Raw genomic sequence first — 27,978 nt, 5'->3', positions numbered from 1 at the left:
ATCACAGCACTGCACCCACATGCTTGTATAGTAGGCACTAGGCATGATGTGTGCATCAGTAATCTGCCTCTCTTCTTACCCTGATGTGCCCATCACTCTGGTACAGGGTAAATCTGGATTCATCAGACCACATGACCTTCTTCCATTCCAATCTTTATGCTCGCTAGCAAATTGAAGCCTTTTTTTTCCAATTAGCCTCACTGATATGTGGCTTTCTTATGTCTACACAGCTGTTTAGTCCCAATCCCTTGAGGTAACTTTGCATTGTGCATGTGAAAATGCTCTTACTTTCACTATTAAACATGTCAGTGAGTTCTACTGTTGTTTGTTTTACGATTTGATTTGACCAAACATTTAAGTGATTGCTAATCACGATCATTCAAGATTTTTTCCAACCACATATGTATACCAATGTATTAGAGCAGTTAAAATTAGGTGCTTTTAGTACAGTTCTCTCATACTGACCATTAAATGTTCAACATGGCACCTCATGGCAAAGTATTCTCTGAGGATTCAGAGAGTAGTACACCGCCTCATTTTGAATATGAGAGAGAGAGAAAGAAACGAACAAGCCTCCTTCAAACAGAGAGGCAGCCAAATCTCACACACAGACATTGAACAATATTTTCAGGTCTCTTTGCAGTTTTTATTTGTCGAACAGTAAACAACACTGTACACGTTTATGAATTTTTCCAGACTCTAAAATGAAACATGGGCTCTCAGTGCCACAATGTTCTCAGTTATGTAATCGTAAAAAAACTTACATCTTGAAGGTGCCGACAAACAAAGTCGTAAACATCAAGAGAAATAAATGCCTTCAATTTTACTCTATTATAAATGTTGGAGTTTGTATAAATATGTACAGGCATGGCTTGATTATTGATGGTGTACGGTTACACCATTTACAGATGTTATTTCCTGCCTTTTTTGTGCTAATTTATAATAACAGGTGAATACCATCTTATCTAATATCAGTACTAAATCTTAAATAACATACTTGATGAATTCTTCAATCAGAATATAATCAGTGTCATCTAGTTGCTAGCCTACTCATTTTTATTCAACCAGGTTGCCCATGCATTTCTGCTTCTTTACAAAACCAAGCGATCTATTTTACAGATTTCCTTAATCCCCTGCTTCTTAAGAAACAAATGCATGCATGTATTATTTAACCATGCATCAGATAACCATGATTTGAACAAAAAATTCTTGACAATGACAATTTCATAACCTCACTTAAAACCTAACCAGCGCATTAGTCATTTTCTTTACTTCAAGATTTTGAGAGCAGATGCCAATTTAATGCTGACCACACACACATCACATGAATTTTGTCATAAAAGTAAGAAAGATTTTGACTTTTACTTCACCAGAAAACAAATGGCAACCATTGATGTAGGGAGAGTTCGTAAGCTTGTATGGTGTTTGGAGTTGGACAGAAATGCACTCTCTCTCACTGTATGTGTGTGTGTGTGTGTGTGTGTGTGTGTGTGTGTGTGTGTGTGTATGTGTGTGTGTGTGTGTGTGTTCTGAAAGCCATTTCCTCCAAAGAAACAGGGGAGAGAAACATCAGCAAAAGTGTGGAGTGGATAGAAAAAAGGAAACAGCACAAGAAAATAAAATAAAAATAGTGATTAAGTAAATGAACAGAGGTGAAGAGAGAAGAGAGAAAAGATAGACAGATGTGAAGAAATAGAGGGAAGAAGAGATGGAGCAAAAGAAAGAAAAATGATAAACAGATGAGAAGAGAAGATGGAATAGTATTAAAGAATAATGAAGAGAATCAAAGAGATTAAAATGGAAACATAAGAAAACAACAAAATCTTAAAATAAGATAATGTAGTGTAAATGAAAAACTGAGCAGATTAAAAAAGACTGAAACAGAAACAGATAAAAAGAAAAACATAACAAAGAGAAGGGCTCAAAACCTGGAGAATAAAGGAAAGAAAAGAAAAAAGAAGATAGATGGAAATATTTTTAGCACTGTGTAGCATGACACATAGAGGAAGGTTTACTTGAATCACCTTATGAAGGGGCGTGACTAATCCAGAGGTCATGTCCAACCAGTGGGGATTATGCAAATGAGATGCAAATGAACAAAAACCAATATGCTAATTTCATGTTCTTGAAATGCCATTAAAGCAAGCAATCTGTCATCTAACAAGGGGGGTTGAACTCTGTGTGTGTGTGTGTGTGTGTGTGTGTGTGTGTGTGTGTGTGTGTCTAAGCAGGTGAGATGCCTGTCATCTCATGCATACTGTCAGCAGCATGCACACGCACACACACACACACACACACACACACACACACACACACACACACACACACACACACACACACACACACACACAAATCTGCAGGAACAGAAAAAAAAATTGCAAGAGGCGCACTCATACTGATTATACTGATTAACTGTGCCATTAACACTAATTACACCCACATAATAATACTATGTGTGTGTTTGTGTGTGTGCCAGAAAGAAAGAGAGAGAGAGAGAGAGAGAGAGAGAGAGAGAGAGAGAGAGAGAGAGAGAGAAATAAGATAGATGCTGCTCACCGATTGTGTTTCCAGAACACTGCTGAGTTCATTCACTGCACCAGGACAATGTATTTGGGTGAGAAGCATAGCAGATTCTCCCTCTCCTTTCCATCACAGGGGCTATTGTCAATTTTGTGCAACTTTAAACCTTTGTATGTGGAAAAGCGCAGACTGCACTGTCCACCTAGTGGGTTGCGTTGCCCTTTTACGCTGAATGGGCATCAGTTCTAAAAGAGTTTGACTAGTTTCAAGTGTCTGAGAGAAAGCAAACACTCAAAACAGTACAGTACAAAAATGGCTAGTGTTTGAATTCAACCCATGACAGTCATTTTTATTGATTTTAAAGACAAAGCGATTACTTTTTTTTTATTAGATTACAATTTACTCATATAGTATATGACACAACAGGATTTTCTTCCTATTTGTTTGATTCTAGACATTTCAGAACAACAAAATCTATTGTGAATATACAAATATATATTCTAAAATACCTTGATAAATGAATGTAGTGCAGTGTTAGGATTATGCTAAAGGTCTACGCTTAACAACAGCCACTGCACATGCCACATGATTATAGCACCTGTTTGACAATCACAGTTAAGTACTAGTGATCAAATGTTTGGCTATAGCAGCCCTACCACGAATATGGAATATGTAAAGACAGTTTTAGTCTAAACAGGAGATTTGAGTTGTAGGTTTAATACTGCAGCTCTGGTTTTATGTTTTTTGGGTACAATCAGACATGCCTTTCAGACAGCTTACTTTTGCAAAAACAGTTACTTCTGTTGGATGTGGTCCGCCCCTTTGTGTTTGTATGAAACAATACTCTGGATAACGTGGCTCTCGATTCACCACAGGAACTTTCTTTCCTGGTCACAGAAAGACATGCATGAACAATTTGCCCTCTTTTGAACTGTGACATGTCTCATATTATGGTGTGTAGGTTGCAATATTATATGCAATTGTTCTGCCCCTTCGCCCCCTTTGCTCTTACTTATAAAATGTGCAATCAGTAAAGGTCATGAAACCTCAACAATATATTGGCCAGATTTTCAGTCTTACTGGCCTGCAACTCCTGTATATGTTCAAAAACATATCCTATATACTACAAGATGTAGTTTTTATGGATTTTGGATTTACTTATCAAATAAATATATGAATAATCTTACCAAATCCCAAAATATGCTTGTATAATGGCAGTAGTGCTACAAGCAATTAACTCTACTGTCAGAGAACCACAAGCCATGCCCCCCTCTAATGCTTAATACACCCGCTCGCTCCTACTAATCACCTGCACCTTTTTCCCCTTCATTGGCACCCTTCAAAAGATCCCTTTTACGCACCATGCGATCTATCATATACCTACTTTAGATCATCTGGACTACCTTCCGTTCCTGCATTCTCCTGAGTTCCCCCTGTTCTTTGTTACCCTTTTCGTGCAGCTCATGACAGCTAAGTTTATTATTTCCCACACTCCCTTTTTTTGATTCCTCGGTCTCTGGTCTTTTCCAAGATCAATAAACTTCATCTTGTTTTATTTTCCGAAACCTGCTATTCCATGACACCTACTATGTAAAATACTGTTGGTGGGCAAGCAAAGCATGATTTTGGGCACCTTTCTCTCACCCCTCAAAAAAATGAGGGGGGTGGGGGGAAATAATATGAGTAATTAAAATACTTTATCTACTGCACACATACAGTAATAACACTTTTTTGTAAAAATTAAAAGCAGATGTATGTACTTCTAACACAATTAGATTAATTAATCTCTAATAGTAAATTCAGTAAAAAGCAGCATGCCAGTTTGTGTATAATAAATTACCTTCTGTTCTTCTTTTTATCTTGCTGTGCTGATAATAGGCTGTACTTATTGATACCAGTTAAACTGAGAAGTTATCATCAAACCAGTTAATAAAGCTCACACTAATACACTCACATATGCATGCTTATATCACAGTGACAGTATAAATTTGTGTTTATTTTCCTGGATAAATAATTAGTAGGAATGTGCAACAAGGGATTGTGTGTGTGTGTGTGTGTGTGTGTGCGTGCGTGCGTGTGTGTGCGCGCGCATGTGTGTGTGTGTGTGTGTGTGTGTGTGCACATTCCGCAAACCGAATGGATGGTTGTGACTGAATATTGGCCCGGAGGAAGTCCGGTTGCTGGCCTCAGACAATTTAATTATCATCTATAATTAACATGAAGAGCACAAGAAATAGCAGGTGTTTGTTCTCTGCAATTCAGTTAGCCTTTCTTACTGCTAACCCACCACATGACGTAGTCTAATGCATGTTTATTTTTTTTTCATAGTTTTGCACAGGCGCTATATGGATATCAATAATGGCTTGAAATGCAAATAGCAAGCATTGTTAAAAACACAAGAACTTGATTAAATCTTCTTACTTGCAAAAGGCTTTGTTTGGCTCAGTAATTATGTTTTGAATAGAAACAGTTATTTATACTAATAGTTAAATGTTGTTATTTATAATGAAATGTATCATTTTGCAAATTAATTTGAAGTGATATTTTAGTACATGCTTGTAACAAATGTTAGTGTTTGCAAAACATTTTTCAACTCTCTGAAACTGTATAAGAGGACAAAACACAGCTCTTCCAAAAGGAAATGCCTTAGTTGTTGCTTTGATGGCGCTGCAGAACACAATTTATCATAGTTGTTCAGTTTATTTGATATCTGGTCACTGTAAGGGGCATAACACATGATTGTATATGAATCAAACCATTCAGTCAGCCCCCATGCCCTGTCGATGGTTGCAGCATCACCCTGGAAGAGACCACACCCATCAGGATAGAAACATTTCATCATAGAGAAAAGGTAATCAGTCAGAATAGTTCAGTATTGATCCAGTAAGTGATAGTTACACCAACATGATATCATACGAGGTGGTATAAAAAAAATTCAAGACTAGTTTCAAGAAAGTACTTAATTATCTACATTTACACACCTTCAAAATACCTTCAAAATACAAAACAGCAATACAGTGCTCCCAGTGTATGTCTTGAAAGTCTTCTTTTCGAAGAGTGGTGTCAAAACTACAACCTTTGAGCTCGATCTTCATCTTTGGGAAGAGGGCGAAGTACGCAGGAACCAAATCTGGGGAGTAGGGTGGGTGTGGAAGTGAGATCATGTGGATTGTTCTCCGACGATCATCATGCACAAGTTGCTCAAAGGTTTTGACATTTTTAGGGGTTGAGCTTGTTGAAGGTCTTTTTGATCTCTTGTCGTCTTCCAGTGATGTTCTTCCACTTTGAAGCATGCATGCTACTCATATGTCAAACGAATGTCATGTCAAACGTCGCTTTTGTCGATTTGCTCGGTTTATGCAGAATTTCACATATGCTCTTTGTTTGAACTTGCTGTCCTGGATGTGGTATTGCATCTGGTCAGAATAGGACCAGACACCATTAGTCTAGAAACCTTTTGATACCACCTTATACTTTGTCATGTTTTTATTGTGTCAGTCATTAGATAGCAGAAATTCATGTTCTAATTACTACATATTATTATTTTCATACACAGAAAAATCAGGGTACATTTTTACCTAAAAGAGTAAAAATGCTTTGTTGTACCCTAGCAGGGTAGAGCAGGGTACCTTTGAACATTGGTACAATTTTGTACCTTCTTGTTTGTACCTCAAACAAAAAAATTTAAGCATTATATTGGTGTAATTTTAAACCAGACTAGGACACAAAGGTAAATTTCTATCACTGGTATTGCATAAATGTTCTTTTATAGATACAAACAAGAAGGTACAAAAATGGACCAACATTGCTGAACCCTGCTAGGGTACAGCTGGAGCAGCAAATCATTTGGACTCTTAGAGGTACATTCCTGTACCTTGATTTTTCAAGGGCAGTGGTCACTAATCAGCTGATTGTGGGTTTAAGCACTAGCATAAGCAAAATTATGCCCTTGAACAAGGCCCTTAAGGGACACTGACGGAAATAAATAAATTAACCAATTTCTAATAAATACACCTGTTGTGAAATGCATCTTTCAGCAATGACACTGCAAAATCTGTAGCTTTTTGATTACCAGAAAAAAAGCCTTTCCAAATACGCATTGTGAATGTGACTGCAAAATCTGAAAATAACATAAACATGTATATTGGGGTTGAGAAGGGAATAGAGGAAAAAGGGGGGAATGGTTCTCACTAGATGGAAATTCAGTAAAGCAAGATAACGGGCTGCCAAATCTTAATATGACTTAGATATATAAGTGTTTTATTTTTTTTTACAATAGAGGGAGTAAAGCACTCGAGCAACAGAAATGATGTAGCTGCAGACTTTTAAAAGTATTGTTACAAAGTGACATTCAATCATATTGGTTTGTCAAAATAAAACTTTCTTTCGGCTTCTCCCGTTAGGGGTCGCCACAGCGGATCCTCCGCACGTTTGATTTGGCACATGTTTTACGCTGGATGCCCTTCCTAACGCAACCCTCCGCAATTTATCCGGGCTTGGGACCGGCACTGAGAGTGGCTGGGGATGGTTCCCTGACCGGGGATCGAACCCGGGTCGCATGGGTGAGAGCGCTGCATCTTAACCACTAGACCACCAGGGGACCTTTGTCAAAATATATATACAAAAAGTGCAACAGACAAAAGTGCAACAGGAGGCAAACAGATGGAAAAAAAAATTTAGGCCCGACACATCTGACTACCTTAATATTAGCTAGCAATTTTATATGATTAATTACCCTTCCTGTGATCAAGCTGGTGACATTAACTAGTTGTCTCTTTAATTGTTTTGGCTCTTTAATTGGCTATTTAATTGTTTTGTCTCTTTAATTGTTTTGTTCTAGGGATGAAGCCTGTTTTACACATAGTTTTGTGCTAAATACAGACAAAATGCAGACATGCAGGATAGGATTTAGTAATCTACCAAAAGTGTTAACAAAAAGGTGCATGCTCACTACTTAGAAACTGAACTACTTAGTTTTGTTAAGATACAAGTTAAATAATTTCAAATCTAGTGTTTATAAGCTGTTCTTTCTTGTTAGTTACTGTGGTGTCATGGTTTCAGCACAAAGCTTATAAAAATAACACTTTTACTTTACGATTTTACACATTGGCACACAAATGTTGTGTTGGTAAAGTACTGGCAATGTTACTATGGAAGTTAGGGAGTTAAGCGTAACTAGTCACACCCATCCACCCACACACCCACATATCCATTGTGTTAGTAGCCATGTGTATTTGGAACACTGTAACTAATCAGCCCTTATCAATTATGAAACAGTGTTGTATGGTTTGTGCGTCAGTGCTGAGTGTACATCGATTGTTTGAGTTGAAAATCTACCTCCACAAACTCATGACTCATTCCAGAACATTTACTCATAATTTATTAGCACTTCCAGTTTAATTATAAATTACAATACAAAATGGAAACAGCAGGCAAAAGAGAGAGAGAGAGAGAGAGAGAGAGAGAGAGAGAGAGAGAGAGAGAGAGAGAGAGAGAGAGAGAGAGAGAGAGAGAGAGAGAGAGAGAGAGAGAGAAAGAGAGAGAGAGAGAGAGAGAGAGAGAGAGAGAGAGAAAGTAAAAAAAGATGTTGAGAGGTATAAAGTGAGAGTGGCCTCGCTACCTATGATAAAAAGAAATTAGGTAAAACTTTGCCCATTTTTGTTTTCATCAATCAGCAGCAATATTTATAATGCATTGTTTGCATAATATGCTATTTTATAAAAATGTTTCAGCAGTCTTCCTTTAGTGCATTATCTCAGTGTCTCAGTCTTTTATTTAATATCCTCATAGATATGATTTTAGCAAAGTGCTAAAGCAGTTACTTGTGGGCATGAGGTAATGTTACTATTATACATGTCAGGGTGCAGGTAGTTGGACCTAAATGCAGGACACCAGCAAGGTATATATTTAAAGTCTTTAATCACAAAAAACTATTTCAGGAAAAACCACAAAGTCCATGCAGAACAAAAAGCACTAAACCAAGGTGTCTGAAAACTTACGACCACAAGCTAAATAGTCCATGTTTAAAAAACACAAAACAGGGAGCAAGCTTGGACCGGTTTGAGAAGTGAAACATGGACAGTGGAGTGGACACCAAAAATTCTGCAATGGCGGAGGTGGACTGCCACAGGGTTGAGGACCTTGGATATAGGAAAAGGTCCAATAAAGTGAGGGCTAGCTTCCTGCATGCAACCTTCAGGGACAGGTCCTTGATAGAGAGCCAGACCCTCTGGCCGGGGTGGTAAGCAGGTGCTGATCTGCGGAGTGGGAAGATCTGAGCAGAGCAGCCCGGGTCTTCTTCCAGACACAGTGGCAGTGCCTGACCAAGACACCAGCTGATAGTACTGAGGCCTCAACTCCTTGGGAGGAGTTGGGTGGTAATTATAAGCGGCCTGGAAAGGGGCGAGGCCGGTGGCTGAGGACAGCTATTACGGACGGAGTATTATGGGCATATTCAGCCCATATTAATTGAGAAAGCCGATGAGGCATTGTCATCGGTGCCAAAGAGGCAAAGGGCCGTCACCAGGTCTTGGTTTAGACTTTCTGCTTGCCTGTTAGTCTGCGGGTGATTTGGAAGAGGTATGAAGTGGGCTGACACTGGTAACAAAATCTAAGGCTATATGGGACCATAGTCGATGAGGAATGGGAAGTGGACGGAGGAGTTCACCGGGGAGTTTCTGGGGCTCTTGTGCTGGGCACAAATAGGACAGGAGGCCACAAACTTGTGAACATTTTACTTAATAGTGGGCCACCAAAAACATTGCTGCAGGAGGGCCAAGGTGTAATGGGTACCCAAGTGGCGGAAAAGTTGAGAGCTGTGGCACCACTAAAACTGACGGAGGAAGGATGTGGCTCGGGTCTTCCCCTCCCTACTTGTCGCAGGAACCCAGACAGGACAGGGCATCCGGTTTGCTGTTCTTACAGCCTGGATGGTGGGACAGGGTAAACCAAAAAATAGCCCCCACCTGGCCTGCCGGGGGTTGAGATGCTTGGCTGCTCGTAGCTCCAGGTTGCGGTGGTCCATCCAGTCAATGAATGGGTGTTTAGCACCCTCAAACCAATGCTGCTATTCCTTAAGCACCAGCTTGACTGCCAGTAGCTCACGGTCCCCGATGGAGTAGTTCTGTTCCGAGGGATTTAGTCAACGTGAGAAGAAGGCACATGGATGTAGGCGGTTGCCAGTGGCTACTCTCTGAGACAGGATGGCCCCCACCTCCTTGTCATTGACCAGGGCCTGGAAGACTGCTGGGGCCAAACGGCATGACCAAGTGCTCATAGTGGAATGCTGGGGTGTTAAAAGCTGTCTTCTATTCATCCCCCTCCAGATGTGAAAAAAGTGGAAAGCGTTGCAGAGGTCTAGCTTGGTAAAGATGGTGGCCCTCTGGAGGAGCTCAAAGGCCGAAGACATCAAGGGCAAGGGGTACCAATTCTTAATGGTGATGGAGTTAAGTCCCCGGTAGTCAATGCAGGGGTGGAGGCTCTTGTCCTTCTTTTCCACAAAAGGAGAAAGAGCATATGATACCAGATGCGAGGGACTCCCGGATGTAATCAGTCATAGCCTCTCTTTCAGGACCGGTCAGGTGGTAGAGGCAACCCGGGGGGTGTCGTTCCTGGCAATAGGTCAATAGAACAATCATCCAGATGGTGGGGAGGTAGTTATGGGGAGGGGAAGGCCCTGGCTTTACTGCCCAGATAATGGTACTCCGCTGAAACAGAACTGAGATCAGAGGCAATGCCTCTCCTTCTCGCTAGTGGAGAGTTGGCTGCAACCAATCTCCTAAGGATCAGGAAGCCAATGAGACGATCTGGCAGGGAACGTGAGGAATCTAGTTTTTGAAAGCTAGTTTAATATATTAATCTAGATCACTAGTAGCTAGTAAAACATATCACTGTATTTTACTTGTTTAATCAAAAAATCTCTCTCTCTCTCTCTCTCTCTCTCTCTCTCACTCTCTTTATATCTCTCTCTCTCTCTCTCTCTCTCTCTCTCTCTCTCTCTCTCTATATATATATATATATATATATATATATATATATATATATATATATATATATATATATATATATATATATATATATACAGTGAGGAAAATAAGTATTTGAACACCCTGCTATTTTGCAAGTTCTCCTACTTAGAAATCATGGAGGGGTCTGAAATTGTCATCGTAGGTGCATGTCCACTGTGAGAGACATAATCTAAAAAAAAAAATCCAGAAATCACAATATATGATTTTTAAACTATTTATTTGTATGATACAGCTGCAAAAAAGTATTTGAACACCTGTCTATCAGCTAGAATTCTGACCCTCAAAGACCTGTTAGTCTGCCTTTAAAATGTCCACCCCCACTACATTTATTATCCTAAATTAGATGCACCTGTTTGAGGTCGTTAGCTGCATAAAGACACCTGTCCACCCCATACAATCAGTAAGAATCCAACTACTAACATGGCCAAGACCAAAGAGCTGTCCAAAGACACTAAAGACAGAATTGTACACCTCCACAAGGCTGGAAAGGGCTACGGGGAAATTGCCAAGCAGCTTGGTGAAAAAAGGTCCACTGTTGGAGCAATCATTCGAAAATGGAAGAAGCTAAACATGACTGTCAATCTCCCTCGGACTGGGGCTCCATGCAAGATCTCACCTCGTGGGGTCTCAATGATCCTAAGGAAGGTGAGAAATCAGCCCAGAACTACATGGGAGGAGCTGATCAATGACCTGAAAAGAGCTGGGACCACCGTTTCCAAGGTTACTGTTGGTAATACACTAAGACGTCATGGTTTGAAATCATGCATGGCAAGGAAGGTTCCCCTGCTTAAACCAGCACATGTCCAGGCACGTCTTAAGTTTGCCAATGACCATTTGGATGATCCAGAGGAGTCATGAGAGAAAGTCATGTGGTCAGATAAGACCAAAATATAACTTTTGGGTCATAATTTCACTAAACGTGTTTGGAGGAAGAAGAATGATGAGTACCATCCCAAGAACACCATCCCTACTGTGAAGCATGGGGGTGGTAGCATCATGCTTTGGGGGTGTTTTTCTGCACATGGGACAGGGCGACTGCACTGTATTAAGGAGAGGATGACCGGGGCCATGTATTGCGAGATTTTGAGGAACAACCTCCTTCCCTCAGTTAGAGCATTGAAGATGGGTCGAGGCTAGGTCTTCCAACATGACAATGACCCGAAGCACACAGCCAGGATAATCAAGGAGTGGCTCTGTAAGAAGCATATCAAGGTTCTGGCATGGCCTAGCCAGTCTCCAGACCTAAACCCAATAGAGAATCTTTGGAGGGAGCTCAAACTCCTTGTTTCTTAGCGACAGGCCAGAAACCTGACTGATCTAGAGAAGATCTGTGTGGAGGAGTGGGCCAAAATCCCTCCTGCAGTGTGTGCAAACCTGGTGAAAAACTACAGGAAACGTTTGACCTCTGTAATTGCAAACAAAGGCTGCTGTACCAAATATTAACATTGACTTTCTCAGGTGTTCAAATACTTATTTGCAGCTGTATCATACAAATAAATAGTTAAAAAATCATATATTGTGATTTCTGGATTTTTTTTTTTAGATTATGTCTCTCACAGTGGACATGCACCTACGATGACAATTTCAGACCCCTCCATGATTTCTAAGTGGGAGAACTTGCAAAATAGCAGAGTGTTCAAATACTTATTTTCCTCACTGTATATATCTTCCTTTTTCTTATCTGGCAGTGAGTGGACAACAGGAACAAAAACAAGCATTACACAATTATTAACACACCACTTATATCCATCCAGTTTCTAATAATACAGAGCACTATATGTTTAACTTTGCATGATTATTAGCACATGAAATGATTTTTATCTTTTTCTTATCGCGTGCGTGTGTGTGTGTGTGTGTGTGTGTGTGTGTGTGTGTGTGTGTGTGTGTGTGTGTGTGTGTGTGTGTGTGTGTGTGTGTGTTCTTGCTCTTCTCATTGACACACTATACATAAAAACCTGAAATCAATTCTGGTCTAGACACACACACACACACACACACACACACACACACACACACACACACACACACACAAGTAAATAACACATATATTAAAAAAGAACACATGGAAGAAGGAGAGGGAGAAACAGCATGTGGGGAAGGTTGAGAGATATGGCAAAAACACAATGAACAGAAGAGGATGAAGAGAATCCAATTAGAGAAAAGCAGACATAAAAAAAAAGGATAAAGGGTTTTAAAAAAAAGAGCGCACTCCATGTCTCCACTTAACAAATGTCCACAATTGACATTTCTTTTAGTGCTGCCCAGGAGGTAACCACAGCAAACATGGAATGGTATTTAATGAAAGAAGGCATCTTGTGACCTGTGTTCAAGCATGTCTGCACAATCACTTTATTTACCCAATGGGCTAAACTGACTCAAAAGAAGCTGGCAATCACTTCTATGCTTGAGAGCCTAGACCAGACACATTCTCACCTGTAAGTGCAGATAGGTTGATTTGTTTTACTGACATCCATACTGCAGCATCAGTATCGTAAGTGTGGGTGCTGAGATTGGTATCCACTGCAAGTGCAATGTGCTCAACGATAGCATAAACAATTTATTTGCAGTCATGGGGGAAAAAAGTACATCCTCTTTTAATTTTATGTGTAGTAATTTGCCTTTAAATAGAAACCAATATTTATTAACCAGGGGAAAAACATACAATTATAATATAGTCACATGTAGATCGACCTTTAGCAAACATTAAGTAAACCTTTTTTTACACACATTAATTTGTTTTGAGTGTTTTCACTCACTCTTCATTGTTGTTTGAGTGCATTTATTTATACACAGCTCTCTAAGCTTCCTGCAACCGCAAGATCCTGGGATTGATGTTAATTTGCTTGTGTCTTTTGAAGCATTGTCTTAATACCTCCGATGCAGAAACGCAGAAACGCCCACTCTGGCAAACACTGGCAACTGTTTTGAAGTCAATCCATTTGTAACAAACCTTTCTTTTTTGTACAAATTTTTTACATTTATTTGTGTAAAGATGTCCTTATAACAATTCACAGATTGATTATCAGTAACAATTTCTTCTCTGAGGTCATGGCTGGTTCCCCTTTTAGGAATTTAAGCTGCATCAACAATGCTTTGGGAACGCTTCCGCGCTGTCCACGTACTGAATCACGTGTACAATCAGTCAAATGGAAGGCGTGGCATCACCGGCGGGGGGCACGCTATGCAAGCTGGAGTTTGAGGAGCTATTGGAGGTTGTGACCCAGACTGTAGCCAAGCTAGACTTGGATTGGCTGGAGCAGAAAGTTTGCCCGTCCAGTAAGCGCAACGCGTGCTTTCTGCAACCTGCGCCACAGCCCCCGCGTCGGGGTTTGCCTTTGTTTACGGACTAACTCTGTTAATACGGTCATTAAAAGGTTTTAGGAGGCCAAGAAGCAGTCACCAGCATTTCAGTGGTTCCTCCCACGTCGCTCATGTGGCTACTCGGCAGGCACAACCTTAAAATTAACCCACCACCCAGGCTGTGGCCCCTAAGGGGGTATGGCTCCGAGCCTCCAGTCTCTCCACCGAGGTGGTAGAGACCATCCTTCATCTGCTGGTGATGTGTTTTCTTTGTGGTACCCAGAGGCTGAGGCCTCCTGCAGGACCTAGAGTGCCTGCGTGGGACTTCACTGTTGTGTTGGGGGCTATCTGAGCATCCCTTCAAGCTGTTGACTGATGCATCCTGGAGGTTTCTCAAACTCAAGACTATGTTCCTCCTGTCCATTTCCTATCTTAAGAGAGTGGGGGATCTTCAGGCCCTCTCTGTGGCCCCCTCATTCCTGGAATGCAGTGTCTTCCTGTACACTAGAACAGGGTACGTTCCCAAAGTGCCCTAGGTTGTCCTATGACCTGTTATGCTCCAGGCCTCCTCTTTTCCAGGCCTCAGACCAGGAAAAGCTAAACCGACTGTGTCTCCTTTAGAGAAAGTCGGAGCAACTGTTCGTCTCCTATCTAACAAGCAGACCCTCAGCAGATGGATTGTAGATGCTATTTCATCCTCCTGAGTCCTCTGGTCGCCTCGCTTCTTTCAGGGCCAAAACGCACACAACCCAGAGAGTTCTATCTTTCCATTGGACTGATTACACACGCGATTCAGAGCATAGACAACGCGGAAGCATTTCCAAAGCATTGTTGAAACAGCGTCTCGTTTACATGGTTACATGTAAATGTAACCAAAGATGTTTCTTTTCTTTTAGGCATGATGTAGATACTGAGTGACCAGACCAATAAACAGTAAACCAAAGGTTCTGCTTTTATAGAGGTATTCACAGTTCTTAATCATTACCTAATGAAGTGCATTTCATTAGCAAAAGCTGGCTGCAAATCGTTCTCTTAATGATTGTGACAAAATTAATTAATGAATGTACACTTATTTTTTCCCCACCTGGTTTCTAAAAGTTGGGTTGTTTTATAATAATTGTTGTGTTAGTTTGTGCCAGGAATATTTTTTTTTAGCTTGTTTAAAGAAGATTACAGGGGGGAAACAGATTTGGTATGTAGATCCTGACAAATAAAAACAAAGTCAAATAAGGATATCCTTTCTTTTCCCCCCTTAATTGATACTTGTCTAGCTGTATATAATGAACAATAAACAATTGTAAAGAATTATGTCTGCATCTTCCATTTATTTATATGACAGATTGCACAAGCTACTTGGTGCTAATTCTTGAGAAGAAAGAAAACTCTGTCCCTGTGTACAACCAATTCTGCTAAAATTTTAAGATAGTTACTGAAAAAATTGTCGATACAGAACAACCTCAAACATTGTTTACAGTGCTAGATAAAGAGTCTAATGTTTCAGACCAATGGGAAAATTTGATTTGTTTGAATCCACTGCAGCATACGCAGTCCAGAATCTGTGTGGCACCTTGCAAACAGCTCAGAATTCTGGGGTCATTCCGTAATTACAAGTTGTGTGGTCTCTGGTGCCACAGTGACCTATTTATAGAAGTAACTGTGTCAGCAACAGGAAGAACTATGGTCTGTTCAGACTGAATGGGGCTAGCAGCAGCACTGGTTGCTTCTAAATGTATGGCAAGTGTCATCCATAATAACAATGGAAAGGTATATAGCCATCAATATGTAGAACTAATCCTTACCTGGACAAATCATTAAAACATGTAATCAATGCCACAAGATGTCACATGTGGTAGGGATGTAAAATGTAACATGATATATGTGCATACATACACTGTACAAAGTGCATCATGAAATGTGATTGTAATGTCAGTACAGATCTGGCAGACATGTAAAATGAAATAAAATGTACATGTGCATATGTAATACAGTATGGAATGTGAGTTTGGTGGAAATGATAATGTTTTCCACTGTCTTTCAAAAACTTCATTCTGAAATATTGTTTTATTTATTTATTTTTAAAACACATACGAGTGTGATGGTCAGGTTACTATAATATTTTGGCCATAAAGTGTACGGTTGCCTCTGTTGCAAGAATCACTGCTAATTAAAATTTTCAATTATTTTTAGTACCTTTATCCTATGAGGAAACATTTCTTTAATGATGGAAGTGGTCTCAAATTGGATGAAAAGATAGGCCAAGGGCTCATAAAATGGTTTGATGAGTAGGAAAATGCTAGGTCATATTTTATTCCCTTTACATTAATTAGATTTCAATGCAGTTAAAAACCTATAAGAAATCTCAGACTAGCGTTTAAGTGTATGTTACAGTTTGTTAGTGGTCTAGTGGCTATATATTGTCTATCAAGCTTATATTGTTTTTAATTATTAATTCATTTAAATAAAAGGGCCTGCCCATGCATCAGTCTATTATTCCTGACACCAATTTTGTTTGTATCTGTATTTCTTTTATTTTTATAGATCAATCTTATTCTCATAGACTTTTTTTCTAGTGTTTTGAAACACTTACTGTAAATATTTGTTTGGACATTTCCAGTTCTAGTTTGTTTACCTCTCAGTAAACTTGTGCAGAATGGTGAACAGATTGGTGAACATGTTTAAGCACTCACTCTTCTCTAGCCAAGTCAGGCTATCTTGGGTCCCCGATGTCCTACCTGTTTGAGAAATAATTTTGATTAGCATGATCAGTTGTTTGCAGTACAGTCAAGCTGAATAAATCCAGATAGAACCAGACAGAGGACCTAGAGCATGTGTGTTAATGCAAAGATTGTTACAGCACAGTGTAAGTATTCCAAGCAGACCCTGGTTCCTAGCTTCATCTCATCTACTAAGAAGAAACCACAAAGTAGGTGTTCAGAGGGAAAATTAAGCGGGGGATATTGTAAGAGGAGATTACAGACAAAAAAGGAATGTAAGAAGTGTACTGAAAGTGGAGACTTTATGTAAAAAGATCAGAGGACAATAAGTAGAAAAGAAGAAAGGATAAAGTAATTGAAATTGAAAAGAGAAGTAGAAAAAGTAACAAAAAAAAAAGGAAAATGAAAGTGGAAAATGATAAAAGATATTAAAAGATAGATAGATAGATAGATAGATAGATAGATAGATAGATAGATAGATAGATAGATAGATAGATAGATAGATAGATAGAATTTATAATTTGGATAAATATACAAATATACAGCAAATAAAAAGTATATAAGTTTATATTGCAGAAACATACGGTGTGTACAGATACAGTGAGGGTGAGATAGTGAAGTATAGTGTTTTGGGTAACCATTCCTTATCCACCAGCAGACTTAAGGTGACTTAACGGGACAGTGCAAACATTGTGGCAAAGTGGACATTTGTCAGGCGGAAAAATTTACCAGAAACCGAAGTCACAAAGGGTTTTTAATGAACAACAAAGTGCAAAGGCAGAAAACGGCAAACCAGACATTAACTCCAGGTTTGACTAAGGCTGGTGAATACTATGACGAGAGAGAGTTCTTAGAACTAAACAGAGTCCCCCAAACAGTGATAAACCAAACCATATAGGGTGGAGGCTGATGAGTGCCAGGTGCAGGTGGTTAGTAGAAAGGAGAGCTGCTTGGAGTGATAGGTGGGTTTGGGGAAGGTATAGCCTGTGGATCCCTGACAACATTGTAAGAACTGTAGCATCAGAACGGTGAATAACATTAAAGTAGTAGTACCAGTGTGCTTGATTGTAAACAGTGGATGCTGGTCAAGTTCATATGTTGTTCTGTGAGCTAATTCCAACTCTCTTAGTGCAAGGTTGTACAGTGTGATCAGTATCGGAAAAAACAGCCTCCTGTAGCATTTATTTCTACATTTATAATTAATGAATATTTTATTGAAGGAGCTCTGCTGTTTCATCAGTAGGTCATGGAGACAATGCAGTATATTGTCCAGAATTGCTATGAGTTTATTAAATGTTGACCACCTCAAAGCTGTCCAGTGAGCACCCCAAAGCAAAGCCAGCCTTGTTGATCAGCTTGCTGAGCTGTTTTGCATGTTTTGCATTTTGCTCTGCTGCATGCTTCTTCCCCAGCCTACTGCCACAAATATAATTGCATTGGCTACCACAAACCGGTAAAAGATCACTAACATCATACTGCAAAATAAAAGGACCTGAACTGTTTCAGAAAGAACAGTTTGCTCGAGATAACTCTTTATGCTTTTTTTTTTTAAAGAAAGAAAGAAAGAAAGAAAGAAAGAAAGAAAGAAAGAAAGAAAGAAAGAAAGAAAGAAAGAAAAGTGAAAGCTGATTTATTTATATTGTAATTAACACAACATAGATTTCTGTGTGTGTGTGTGTGTGTGTGTGTGTGTGTGTGTGTGTGTGTGTGTGTGTGTGTGTGTGTAAAACTTATGTTTAATTGCCCTACCATTAAGCAATATAATGACTAGTAGTAAAGAGACTTTAAATAAAATAGACGGAATTGAATGCGCACATGTCCTGCATTTAAACATTTATAAATCTATTGTTAAACTTATAACAAAAGAAGAAAATACCGTGTAAAAAATTATCATGAATTATATTAACTTTGTAAAGGCTTTCTAAAGATATGTTTTACTTAACTTTATTCAGCATATGTTAACAAATGTCTTCATTCCTTCCATCCTTTATTCATTTACTCCCTCAATATGCGGCTTTTAAAAGGATTTTCTCCTATTAAGAAAATATTTTGAAGCTGGATATAAAATGCTAATAAATAAGTGTATAAATAAGTGGCTGTGATTTCACACATTCGCAAAACAGCGCCTTACAAATCATATTTTGGAAATTTCCCCATTGTGGGATAAATAAAGTTATATTTTATCTTATCTTATTTTGACGTATGAACAAGCATATTTCCGGTACAGAGTAAGTAGCCACAGTGACACTGCAGTAACTCTAGTTTTATACCATTGGCATTGTTGTGTATGTTTTTAAGTTGAATAAAAAAAATTAATAATTTGCTCCAAGTGCGAGGCAGAGATTAAACATACGTGCGCTCCTCCACTTAATATTTTCCTGCTGGATCTCAGATTTTAACTATGTTCCCCACATAAAAAGGATTCTAAACGGAAAGGCTGTGTCAAAAACTTTTGGTGCGAATTCATGTAGTGTTACACCCCTAATATAATAGAAAGATAACATAATGCGTAGAGAAGCAAATATTGCTGCCCATCAATTTGGGAATTGGTATAAGGCCATTTGCCAAGTGAAATCCTCTTCTCTCTAAAAAGGGCATGGCAGCAGAGATTAGGTTTGCAAAGTTTCATCTGAACAAATAACGTCTGGAACAATGTCATCTGGACAGAGAAGACTAAAGTGAAGACATTTGGAAGCAATGCACAGCGCCACATTTGGCAAAAAACAAACAGAGCATATTAGCACCAATGCCTCAAACCAACTGTCAAGCTAAGTGGTGAAAGGGTGATGATTTGGGCTTATTTTGCAGCCACAGGACCTGGGCAGTCATTGAGTTGGCCATGAACTCCTCTGTATACCAATGTATTCTAGAGTCAGATGTGGGGCCAGCTGACTGCCTGACAGCTATAGATTTGCTGAAATTGAGTCATGCAACAGAACAATGATCTTAAGGACACCAGGAAATCTATTAAAAAAAATGATAACCCCCCCCCCCAGAATTAAGCTACTGCAATGGCTCAGTCAAAGTCCAAATTTAAGAATGACTGAAATGCTGTGGCAGGACCTTAAGAAAGCTGTGCATAAACAAATGCCTGCAAACCTCAACTAACTGAATCATATGGTTTTCTGAGTTTTTCACACATGGGTTCTCCATTTTAGCTTGATTATTATACAAATAAATAATAACAGTGTAAATGTTCACACTCTTTTATTACATTCTGTTCATCAGAATGCTCTGAAAACAGTCATATTGCATCCGTAGGCTCAGATTAGTCAGTGATATTCTGATGGCTTACAAGGTGTGCGGCACAGCACAGAAGTAAACAGCAAAAAGGAATGATAAACCTGAGCAACACTAGAAGTTCTTAAAGTTCCCCACACAAAGAGATGGTGATTAAGGGATGAACAGCAGTTTATTTCCATTAGGGCTGCAACTAATGATCATTTTGATATTCGATTAAACATGATTATTTTTCAATTAAGTTTGTTTGTGGGGTTTTTTAATGAGATGTTTTGCTTATTATAACTATATAAAACCCTAATTCAGTGGTTTTAAAAATAAAAGTGTACTTAAAAATTCAAAACTAGTTAACTATCTTTAATTTTGACATTTAATAAAGCTTATAGTGACTGCTTGTTGAGGAGCGCATGGGTGATTTCTTCTTGAACCAATTCCTTCATTCTGTTTCTCTCTGTAAAAAAAATGCAAATAAAATAATGATAATTAAAAAACAGAATTTGAGTATGCAGGGTGAAGCAATTGGTGTTTTTAATGATAATTGCAGATGGCAACTTGACAACTATGCTTAAAAAAATCTATATAAAATATTTAAAAAAAAACATTGTTTTGACAAATTTTGTATAAAAGAATAGACACATTTTGTTGTTGTAAAGATGTACACATCTAGATACATTTTATATATATTTTGTATAATTAAATTATATATGCATAATTTAAATATACAAACAAGCATTTAAACGTATAGCATAGCTGGAGTAATAATTTAAAAATAAACACTTTTCAATAAATTGAAAACAGTCTGTTGTAGTAGACAAATGTTATAAAAAAGAGAATGAAACAGAGAAACGCAGCAAGCTAACAGGGTTGATAAAAAAAATAAAAAAATTGTTAAATATGCATTGGTGTACAAATGCATAAGCATTTGCTGAAACCCACAACAGTGACTAATATGTAATCATTCATTGCTGCTGTTATTTGCTGCATTTAGATTTAGTGTTTGTTCATACCGTTTTAATTGAATCCATCACTGTGTAGCGAGCGAGCTGATTGCGCAACCTGATGCTCGCAAGTCACGACAGAACAGATCCAGTGCAACTGTCCTGAAGTTACAAACAAACAGTTTACACAATAGCACTTCATTAAACTCTACTATTTTCACATGATGAAGATATGCAGTTTTTGCTGATGTTTCGCCTTCATCCGTGACTTGAGAAACAAACTTTTCCAGTTGCCGGTTGACCTGTACTCTCTGCCATTTCGCAAGTGGCTGTCTTATCTTAACATCACGCAAACCCCTAACTTAAGCAGCCTATTCATTGACAACGAATTTCATTGATTATTATCGGTTTTATTGATTAGTTGTTGCAGCCCTAATTTCCATCCCTAACAAATACATTAGGATTTTTTGTTTGTTTGTTTGTTTGTTTGTTTGTTTGTTTGTTTGTTTCAGTACGGCCAACTTGATGGTGTCTATTACCACTAGTGTACACTAGCAGGTTCTAGGGTTTTATGCTACTCAGGACAAGGGTAATGCCAGAGGTGGGAGTTACATTTGTCTCTCACTTAAGCATCAGATGCTCCCAAGCAATCCAGGAGCCTTTGTGAATTTCTGTAATAGTAAATGTAAATGGTAACAGCCTGATAAAATATATATTTTAGACAATGCATTGTATTTCGTTCAAAATCATTAATAAATACTATACGATATGAGCTTTTATATTTGTTACTGCCATCAAATTGAAAATGACCTCATCTTTCCATTCAATGATCCATTTTCTAAGTGTAAGCATTTGATATGTTTTTAAATGTTCTATTGTGAATAAAATCTGGGTTTGAGATTAATATTTTAAGTACCGTCCCAAATTTTTGGAATTAGACTTTTATGTATACACAGTTTAAGAATTAGAGAGATAGGATGGAAAACAAAGAAAGTGTGTGTGTGTGTGTGTGTGTGTGTGTGTGTGTGTGTGTGTGTGTGTGTGTGTGTGTGTGTGTGTGTGTGTGTGTGTGTGTGTGAGAGAGAGGGAGAGAGAGAGAGAGAGAGAGAGAGAGTGAGAGAGAGAGAGAGAGAGAGAGAGAGAGAGAGAAAGAGAGAGAGAGAGAGAGAGAGAGAGAGAGAGAGAGAGAGAGAGAGAGAGAGAGAGAGAGAGAGAGAGAGAGAGAGAGAGAGAAAGAAATTGTAGTTCCAAATAATGATATGCTCATAATTCTTAACAACATTGAATTTAGCTAGTGAGCATAAAGCAATGTGTTTTAAATAGGGAAAACATACACAAAAGGAGAGTTAAATAAAAGAAATTGCTACTAAAAGAAGAGAAAAATACTATTTTGTATTGATCAAGTAACCAAACTCCTCATTTTGAACCATGTTGATGTCAACATTGAATTGCAAAAATGCAGCTATTAATAAAAACATTTCTGAAACATTAAATACAAGAAGACCCGAGAGTTTGTATAAAATTACCCCTTGAATATAGGAAACATCATATTTTAATGATGACTATCTAAACAGTTGGTCTTTAACACTCTGACTTATACTTTACCTATACTAATAAACCTGCAGCTGGTTTCAGATCAGTTTTCAGACATACCCATGCATATACCCACAGCCGGATGTATAAAGTTTGGATGTAGAAGAGTATAAGATTTTCGTTTATCTAGCACACAAAAAATACTGTTTAGAGTCTGATACTAGTTTGTACAAGTGTAAGGAGATCTAAACTGATGGCACACTAGGATGGTGTCTAGGATGTCTTTGTATGCTGTCACCTTATGATTATCCTTCACTGGAACTGAGGGGTCGGGCACAAACATGTTCCAGCATGACAATCCAAAAACAAGTGTGAGTATGCACACTAGGCCTTTGAGCCTGACAAGGGTTTCTAGATTTGTGCACCCTTGTGGCTAAATGGACACAAAATGTCATACAGTGCATCTGTAAAGTTTTTACAGCGCTTCATTTTCTACACTTTTTGTTATGTTACAGCCTTATTTCAAAATGGATTAAATTAATTATTTTCCTTAAAATTCTATACAAAATCCATAATGACAATGTGAAAGAAGTTTGTTTGAAATCTTTGCAAATCTATTACAAATAAAAAAAACGACACCAATTACAGCCTCAAGTGCTCATGAGTATGATGCTACAAACTTGGCACACCTACTTTTGAGCAGTTTCTCCCATTCTTCTTTGCAGAAGCTCTGGAATGGTGGCTGGGATGTAAATTTCACCAAGCCCTTTCCCATCCTGTTTTACCCAGATCCTCCCAAAGATGAATTTATTCGGGCCTCACAACTGACGCAACAACATACATTAAACAAAAAGAAACCTTTAAAAACTGCGTGTTTTTACGAGAATGATCATGCTCAATAATTAACCAATCAACAGCCTTGAATGCTGTGCCACATTCACATATCCTGCTGTGCTAATGTAGAGGAAACACCTGCTGTCTGACATATGAGTCACTCCACAGCACAGTCATATGGAGACATAAATCATAAAGAAGGCCTTTGCTGAACATTTTCTGTACACACACACACACACACACACACACACACACACACACACACACACACACTCACACACACACACACACACACACACACACACACACACACACACACACACACACAATTATACAATTCCCAAAACTAACCCAGTTCCAAACAAGTTTGAATGATGTGTAAAATAAAAACAAAATGCAATTTGCAAATCTCATAAACACCTATTTTATACACAGTAGAAATTATTTGATGGCTGCAACACTTTAAAAAAAAAGCTGGATAGGGACAAGTACAGTAATTGCTAATAAAAAAAGAAACAGTTGGAGGAACATTTTGCATCTAATTAGGTTAATTGGCAACAGGTCAGTAACGTGATTGGTATAAACAGAGTGAAGAAAAGATGGGCAGAGGCTTACCTGTAAAAACTGCATATAGAAACTTCGGAACAATTTCTGAATAATGTTACTTAACCTAAAATTAGAAAGACTTTGAATGTATCATCCACAGTACATCCTCTTGTTGTTGTTGTTGTTGTTCTTCTTCTTCTTCTTCTTCTTCTTTCGGCTTCTCCCATTAGGGGTCGCCACAGCGGATCATCCGTCTCCATACCCCTCTGTCCTCTACAGCTGTCTCTTTCAAACCAACTACCTGCATTTCTTCCCTCACCACATCCATAAACCTCCTCCTTGGCCTTCCTCTTTTCCTCCTTCCTGGTGGCTCCATCTTTAGAATTCTCCTACCAATATAACCCATGTCCCTCCTCTGCACATTTCCAAACCATCTCAATCTCGACTCCCTCACCTTGTCTCCAAAACATCCTATATGCGCTGTCACTTTAATAAACTCATTTCTAATCCTGTCCACCGTCGTCACTCCCAACAAAAACCTCAACATCTTCAGCTCTGCTACCTCCAGCTGCACCTCCTGTCTTTTACTCAATGCCACTGTCTCTAAACTATACAACATTGCAGGTCTCATCACAGTCCTATAACTTTTTCCTTTCATTCTTGCAGATACTCTTCTATCACAAATCACTCCTGCTATCACTCTTCTCCACCCACTCCACCCTGCCTGCACTCTTTTCTTCACTTCTCTAACACACACTTCATTACTTTGCACTGTTGACCCCAGGTACCTGAACTCCTCTACCTTCTCCACCTCTTCTCCCTCCAACCACAGAACTCAACTGCCCTCCCTCTTATTCACACACATGTACTCTGTCTTACTCCTACTGACTTTCATTCCCCTTCTCTCCAGCGCATACCTCCACCTCTCCAGGCTATATCATTCATAGTACATAATATTATCACAAAAATTCAAATAATATGGATAAATCTCTCAACGCAAGGGACAAGGGCGTCAATCAATACTGGATTTCCATGATTTTCGGGACCTGAGGTAGCACTGCATTAAAAACAGGCATGCTTATGTAATGAAAATCACTGCATGGGTTTAGAAACAGCTCTATCTGTCTGTGAATTGTGAAACATTGTCTGTGAATGTACTTTACAGTGCCATTCACAAATAAAGCTCTATCATGCAAAGAAAAAGCCATATATAAACAGGATCTAGAGATGCTGCTGTCTTCTCTGTTCCAAGCCCATGTAAAATGAACTAAGGCAAAGTGGAAAACCATTCTGCACTCAGCCAAATCAAAATTCTAAATTCTTATTGGAAACCAACGATGCTGCATCCTTAAGACAAAAAGGGAGAGGGACCATCTGGCTTGTTATAGTGCTTAGTTCAAAAGCCTCATCTCTGATGTTATGGAGGTGCATTAGTGCCTATGAAATGTGCAGCATAAAAGGTATATACAGGTTTTAGAGCAACAGATGGTTCCATCAAGACAATGTCTTTTTCGGGAAAGGCCTTGCAGATTTCAGAAAAGCAGCTGCATAAACTGCATAAGGCACCTATTACAACAGCATGGCTTTGTAAACCACAGTCCAGATCTTTTGCCAATTAAGAATGTTTGGCACATCATGAAATTAAAAATATAACAAAGAAAACCAAAGACTGTTGACAGGTAGAATACTGTATGAGGGGTGAATGGGACCACATTCCTCTCCTCAGTTCCCAGCTATATATAGACTGTTGTAAATATGACCCTGTCACAACAATTCTTTATGTGTTACAGCTATTACATTCAAAATGACCATATCTTTCCATACAATGCTCAATTAAGCATTTGACATATTTTAAAATGTAAATAAAATATGGGTGTATATGATTGACATTTTACATATATATATATATATATATATATATATATATATATATATATATATATATATATATATATATATATATATATATATATATATATAAAATCTAAGAGAGATAGGATGTTTGTGTGTGTGTGTGAAAAATTTTATTTTGTTTTGATCAAGTAACCAAACTCCACATTTTGAGCCATGTTGATGTCAACACTGAATCTCAAAAATGCAGCTATTAATACATTTTTATACCAGAAGACCAAGGCGTTTGTATAAAATGGCCCATAAAATATAGGAAACATAATATTTTAATGATGACCATCTAAACAGTTTGTCTCTCATACTCTGACTTGCCTATACTAATATACCTGCAGCTGGTTTCAGATCAGTTTTCAGACATACCCATGCATATACAGACAGCCGAGTGTACCTTTCAGGGTACTTAATTTTCAGTGTTGCCATGCTATTGCTTTAGACTTGTCAGGGATTCACCCTGCCACGCCCCCCTCTGTAGCTGTCAGGGATTCACCCTGCCACGCCCCCGTCTGTAGCTGTCAGAGATCCACCCTGCCACGCCCCCCTCTGTAGCTGTCAGGGATTCACCCTGCCACGCCCCCGTCTGTAGCTGTCAGAGATCCACCCTGCCACGCCCCCCTCGATAGCAGTCACGCTGCTTCCCAAGATTACCGACAGCTGTGGCTCATGAAAGATCAGACTACATAAACTCACGTTCTTGAGTCACAGGCTGTCGGTCGTTATATTGTCAAGCTGGACAATCGCGTGGCTGCTCGACCGGCGGCTGTATATGCGAATTCCACTTCCGACTTGGATTACTCATTGCCGAAGGCTTTATGGATTATGCTTGGGACATTCGAACTCATAGCGGACAACGCGTATCGAGCGGATGTCTTTGTTTGTTGTTTTCAACGGCTTATGAGTGTTTTTGTGTTGTACGGTTGTTAAAATAAAAGGACAATGATCGGACTATATCGGCTTCCGCGTCTGCAGCCTGACAAGACTATACAGCATGTTCAGTTTTGTTTGTTCTTTCTTCCTATTGTTCAGTTTAACTAGGCCTCTTGCTTAGCCTCTAGAATCTTACGCTACCCTTGATTTTAGCTTATTGTTCTATCGTATTTTTAACTGTGCTTACTCTTTTTCCAGCAGCCTAGTCATTGTTTATGCAATTTTCTTACATAGACTAGGGCAGAGCTGTTTTGGATGCGAAGGGAGATCCACACGTTATTAGGCAATAGGATTTATTTTTATGGCTGATCAATTTTTATGTATTACTGCATAATTGCTTGGTAGCAACTTGGTATTAAATGCTATAAACAGATAACCTAAGCTGACAATAAAAAAGCATAACATTATTCAAGGCCATGATAAATTTAAAATCATACAACTTAAGCAGGGGGTACTTTTATTTTTCTCATCAATGTGCATATACTTCTCTCTCTCTCTCTCTTATAAAAACAGAAACACACACACACACACACACTGGGTGGTTCTGAGTAGAACACGGTGGGATAAAGCTTGAAAAGGAAATTTAAATGGCAGAAGCACTCAGAAGAATGAAAATGATTACAGAACGTGGGCAAACAGTTCAAAAGCTATCACTCAATAGGTTTGTGAAAGTTTGATAAGCCTGCTTGTGGTCTAATTCGCTTTAGTTCTGACATAGTGCATTAGATGATAAGCCTGTTTATGGTCTAATTCGCTTTAGTTCTTACATAGTGAATTATACAAATCACATACACACACACACACACACTCTCTCTCTCTCTCTCCTGAATTTTCTAAGTTCATTAAAAAAATGAACAACTAGACAACAATTGCTTGATGTAGTAGTACAGCAGTCATTGGACGTGTCAAAATAAAGTACTCGATGGTAATATTTACCTATCTGACTTGTTCAATTAACTATACTCATGGCACAGCAACAGCAAGCCAAAATAATTTCTTTTCATTTGATTCTATACTATCATCTAGCATTGAGTGGCATATAAAAAAGATTGTAAGGCAAGCAATTTTTTCTTTTACTGGTGTGTCATGGAAACATCAGATGGACACTGCATTGTTGTATATGTCTTTAATGGCAACTTTACCATAGAGTTTGACCACCCCACCAACTACCAACAAAATGAATATAATGAAGACTGCTTTTGAATGCAAAAAAGATGAAAATTTGACAAAGTCTCCAGAAGAATGAATAGATTCTCTACTGCAATTTCACAAAAATAAAGTGAAGTTATAATTTCTATTCCTTCTAGATGTTGTACAATCATAAAGCAGTGTTAAGTGTCACAACCATAGATATTTATGCAACTTGTGGTTAAAAATGTTAATTGCAACAAGCACTGATTGAGGTCCACTTAGGAATAACTCATGCTGCCCTTATACTTATTGTAAAACTTTTAGTAGAGGAGCAGTAGTAAACAGGACTGTTAAAATGTT

At 38.6% G+C, this 27,978-nt stretch overlaps 1 protein-coding gene across 2 annotated transcripts in view; it reads right to left on the bottom strand.

Annotated features, from left to right (window-relative positions):
• Positions 1–27,978, bottom strand: part of sphkap (SPHK1 interactor, AKAP domain containing) — a 123,552-nt gene that overhangs the window by 48,472 nt on the left and 47,102 nt on the right. For both annotated transcript variants that reach the window (XM_083552598.1, XM_083552601.1), the window contains exon 2: positions 16,477–16,579. In XM_083552598.1, coding sequence (XP_083408724.1) covers positions 16,477–16,520 — 44 coding nt within the window. In that variant the 5' untranslated portion in view covers positions 16,521–16,579. The remainder of the gene's footprint in view (positions 1–16,476; positions 16,580–27,978) is intronic.

The sequence above is a fragment of the Silurus aristotelis genome (assembly GCF_946808225.1).
Source record: "Silurus aristotelis genome assembly, chromosome: 10".
Taxonomy (NCBI): Eukaryota; Metazoa; Chordata; class Actinopteri; order Siluriformes; family Siluridae; genus Silurus; species Silurus aristotelis.
The sequence above is the reverse complement of the archived record's forward strand: the minus strand, read 5'-3'. Positions and strand labels throughout refer to the sequence as shown.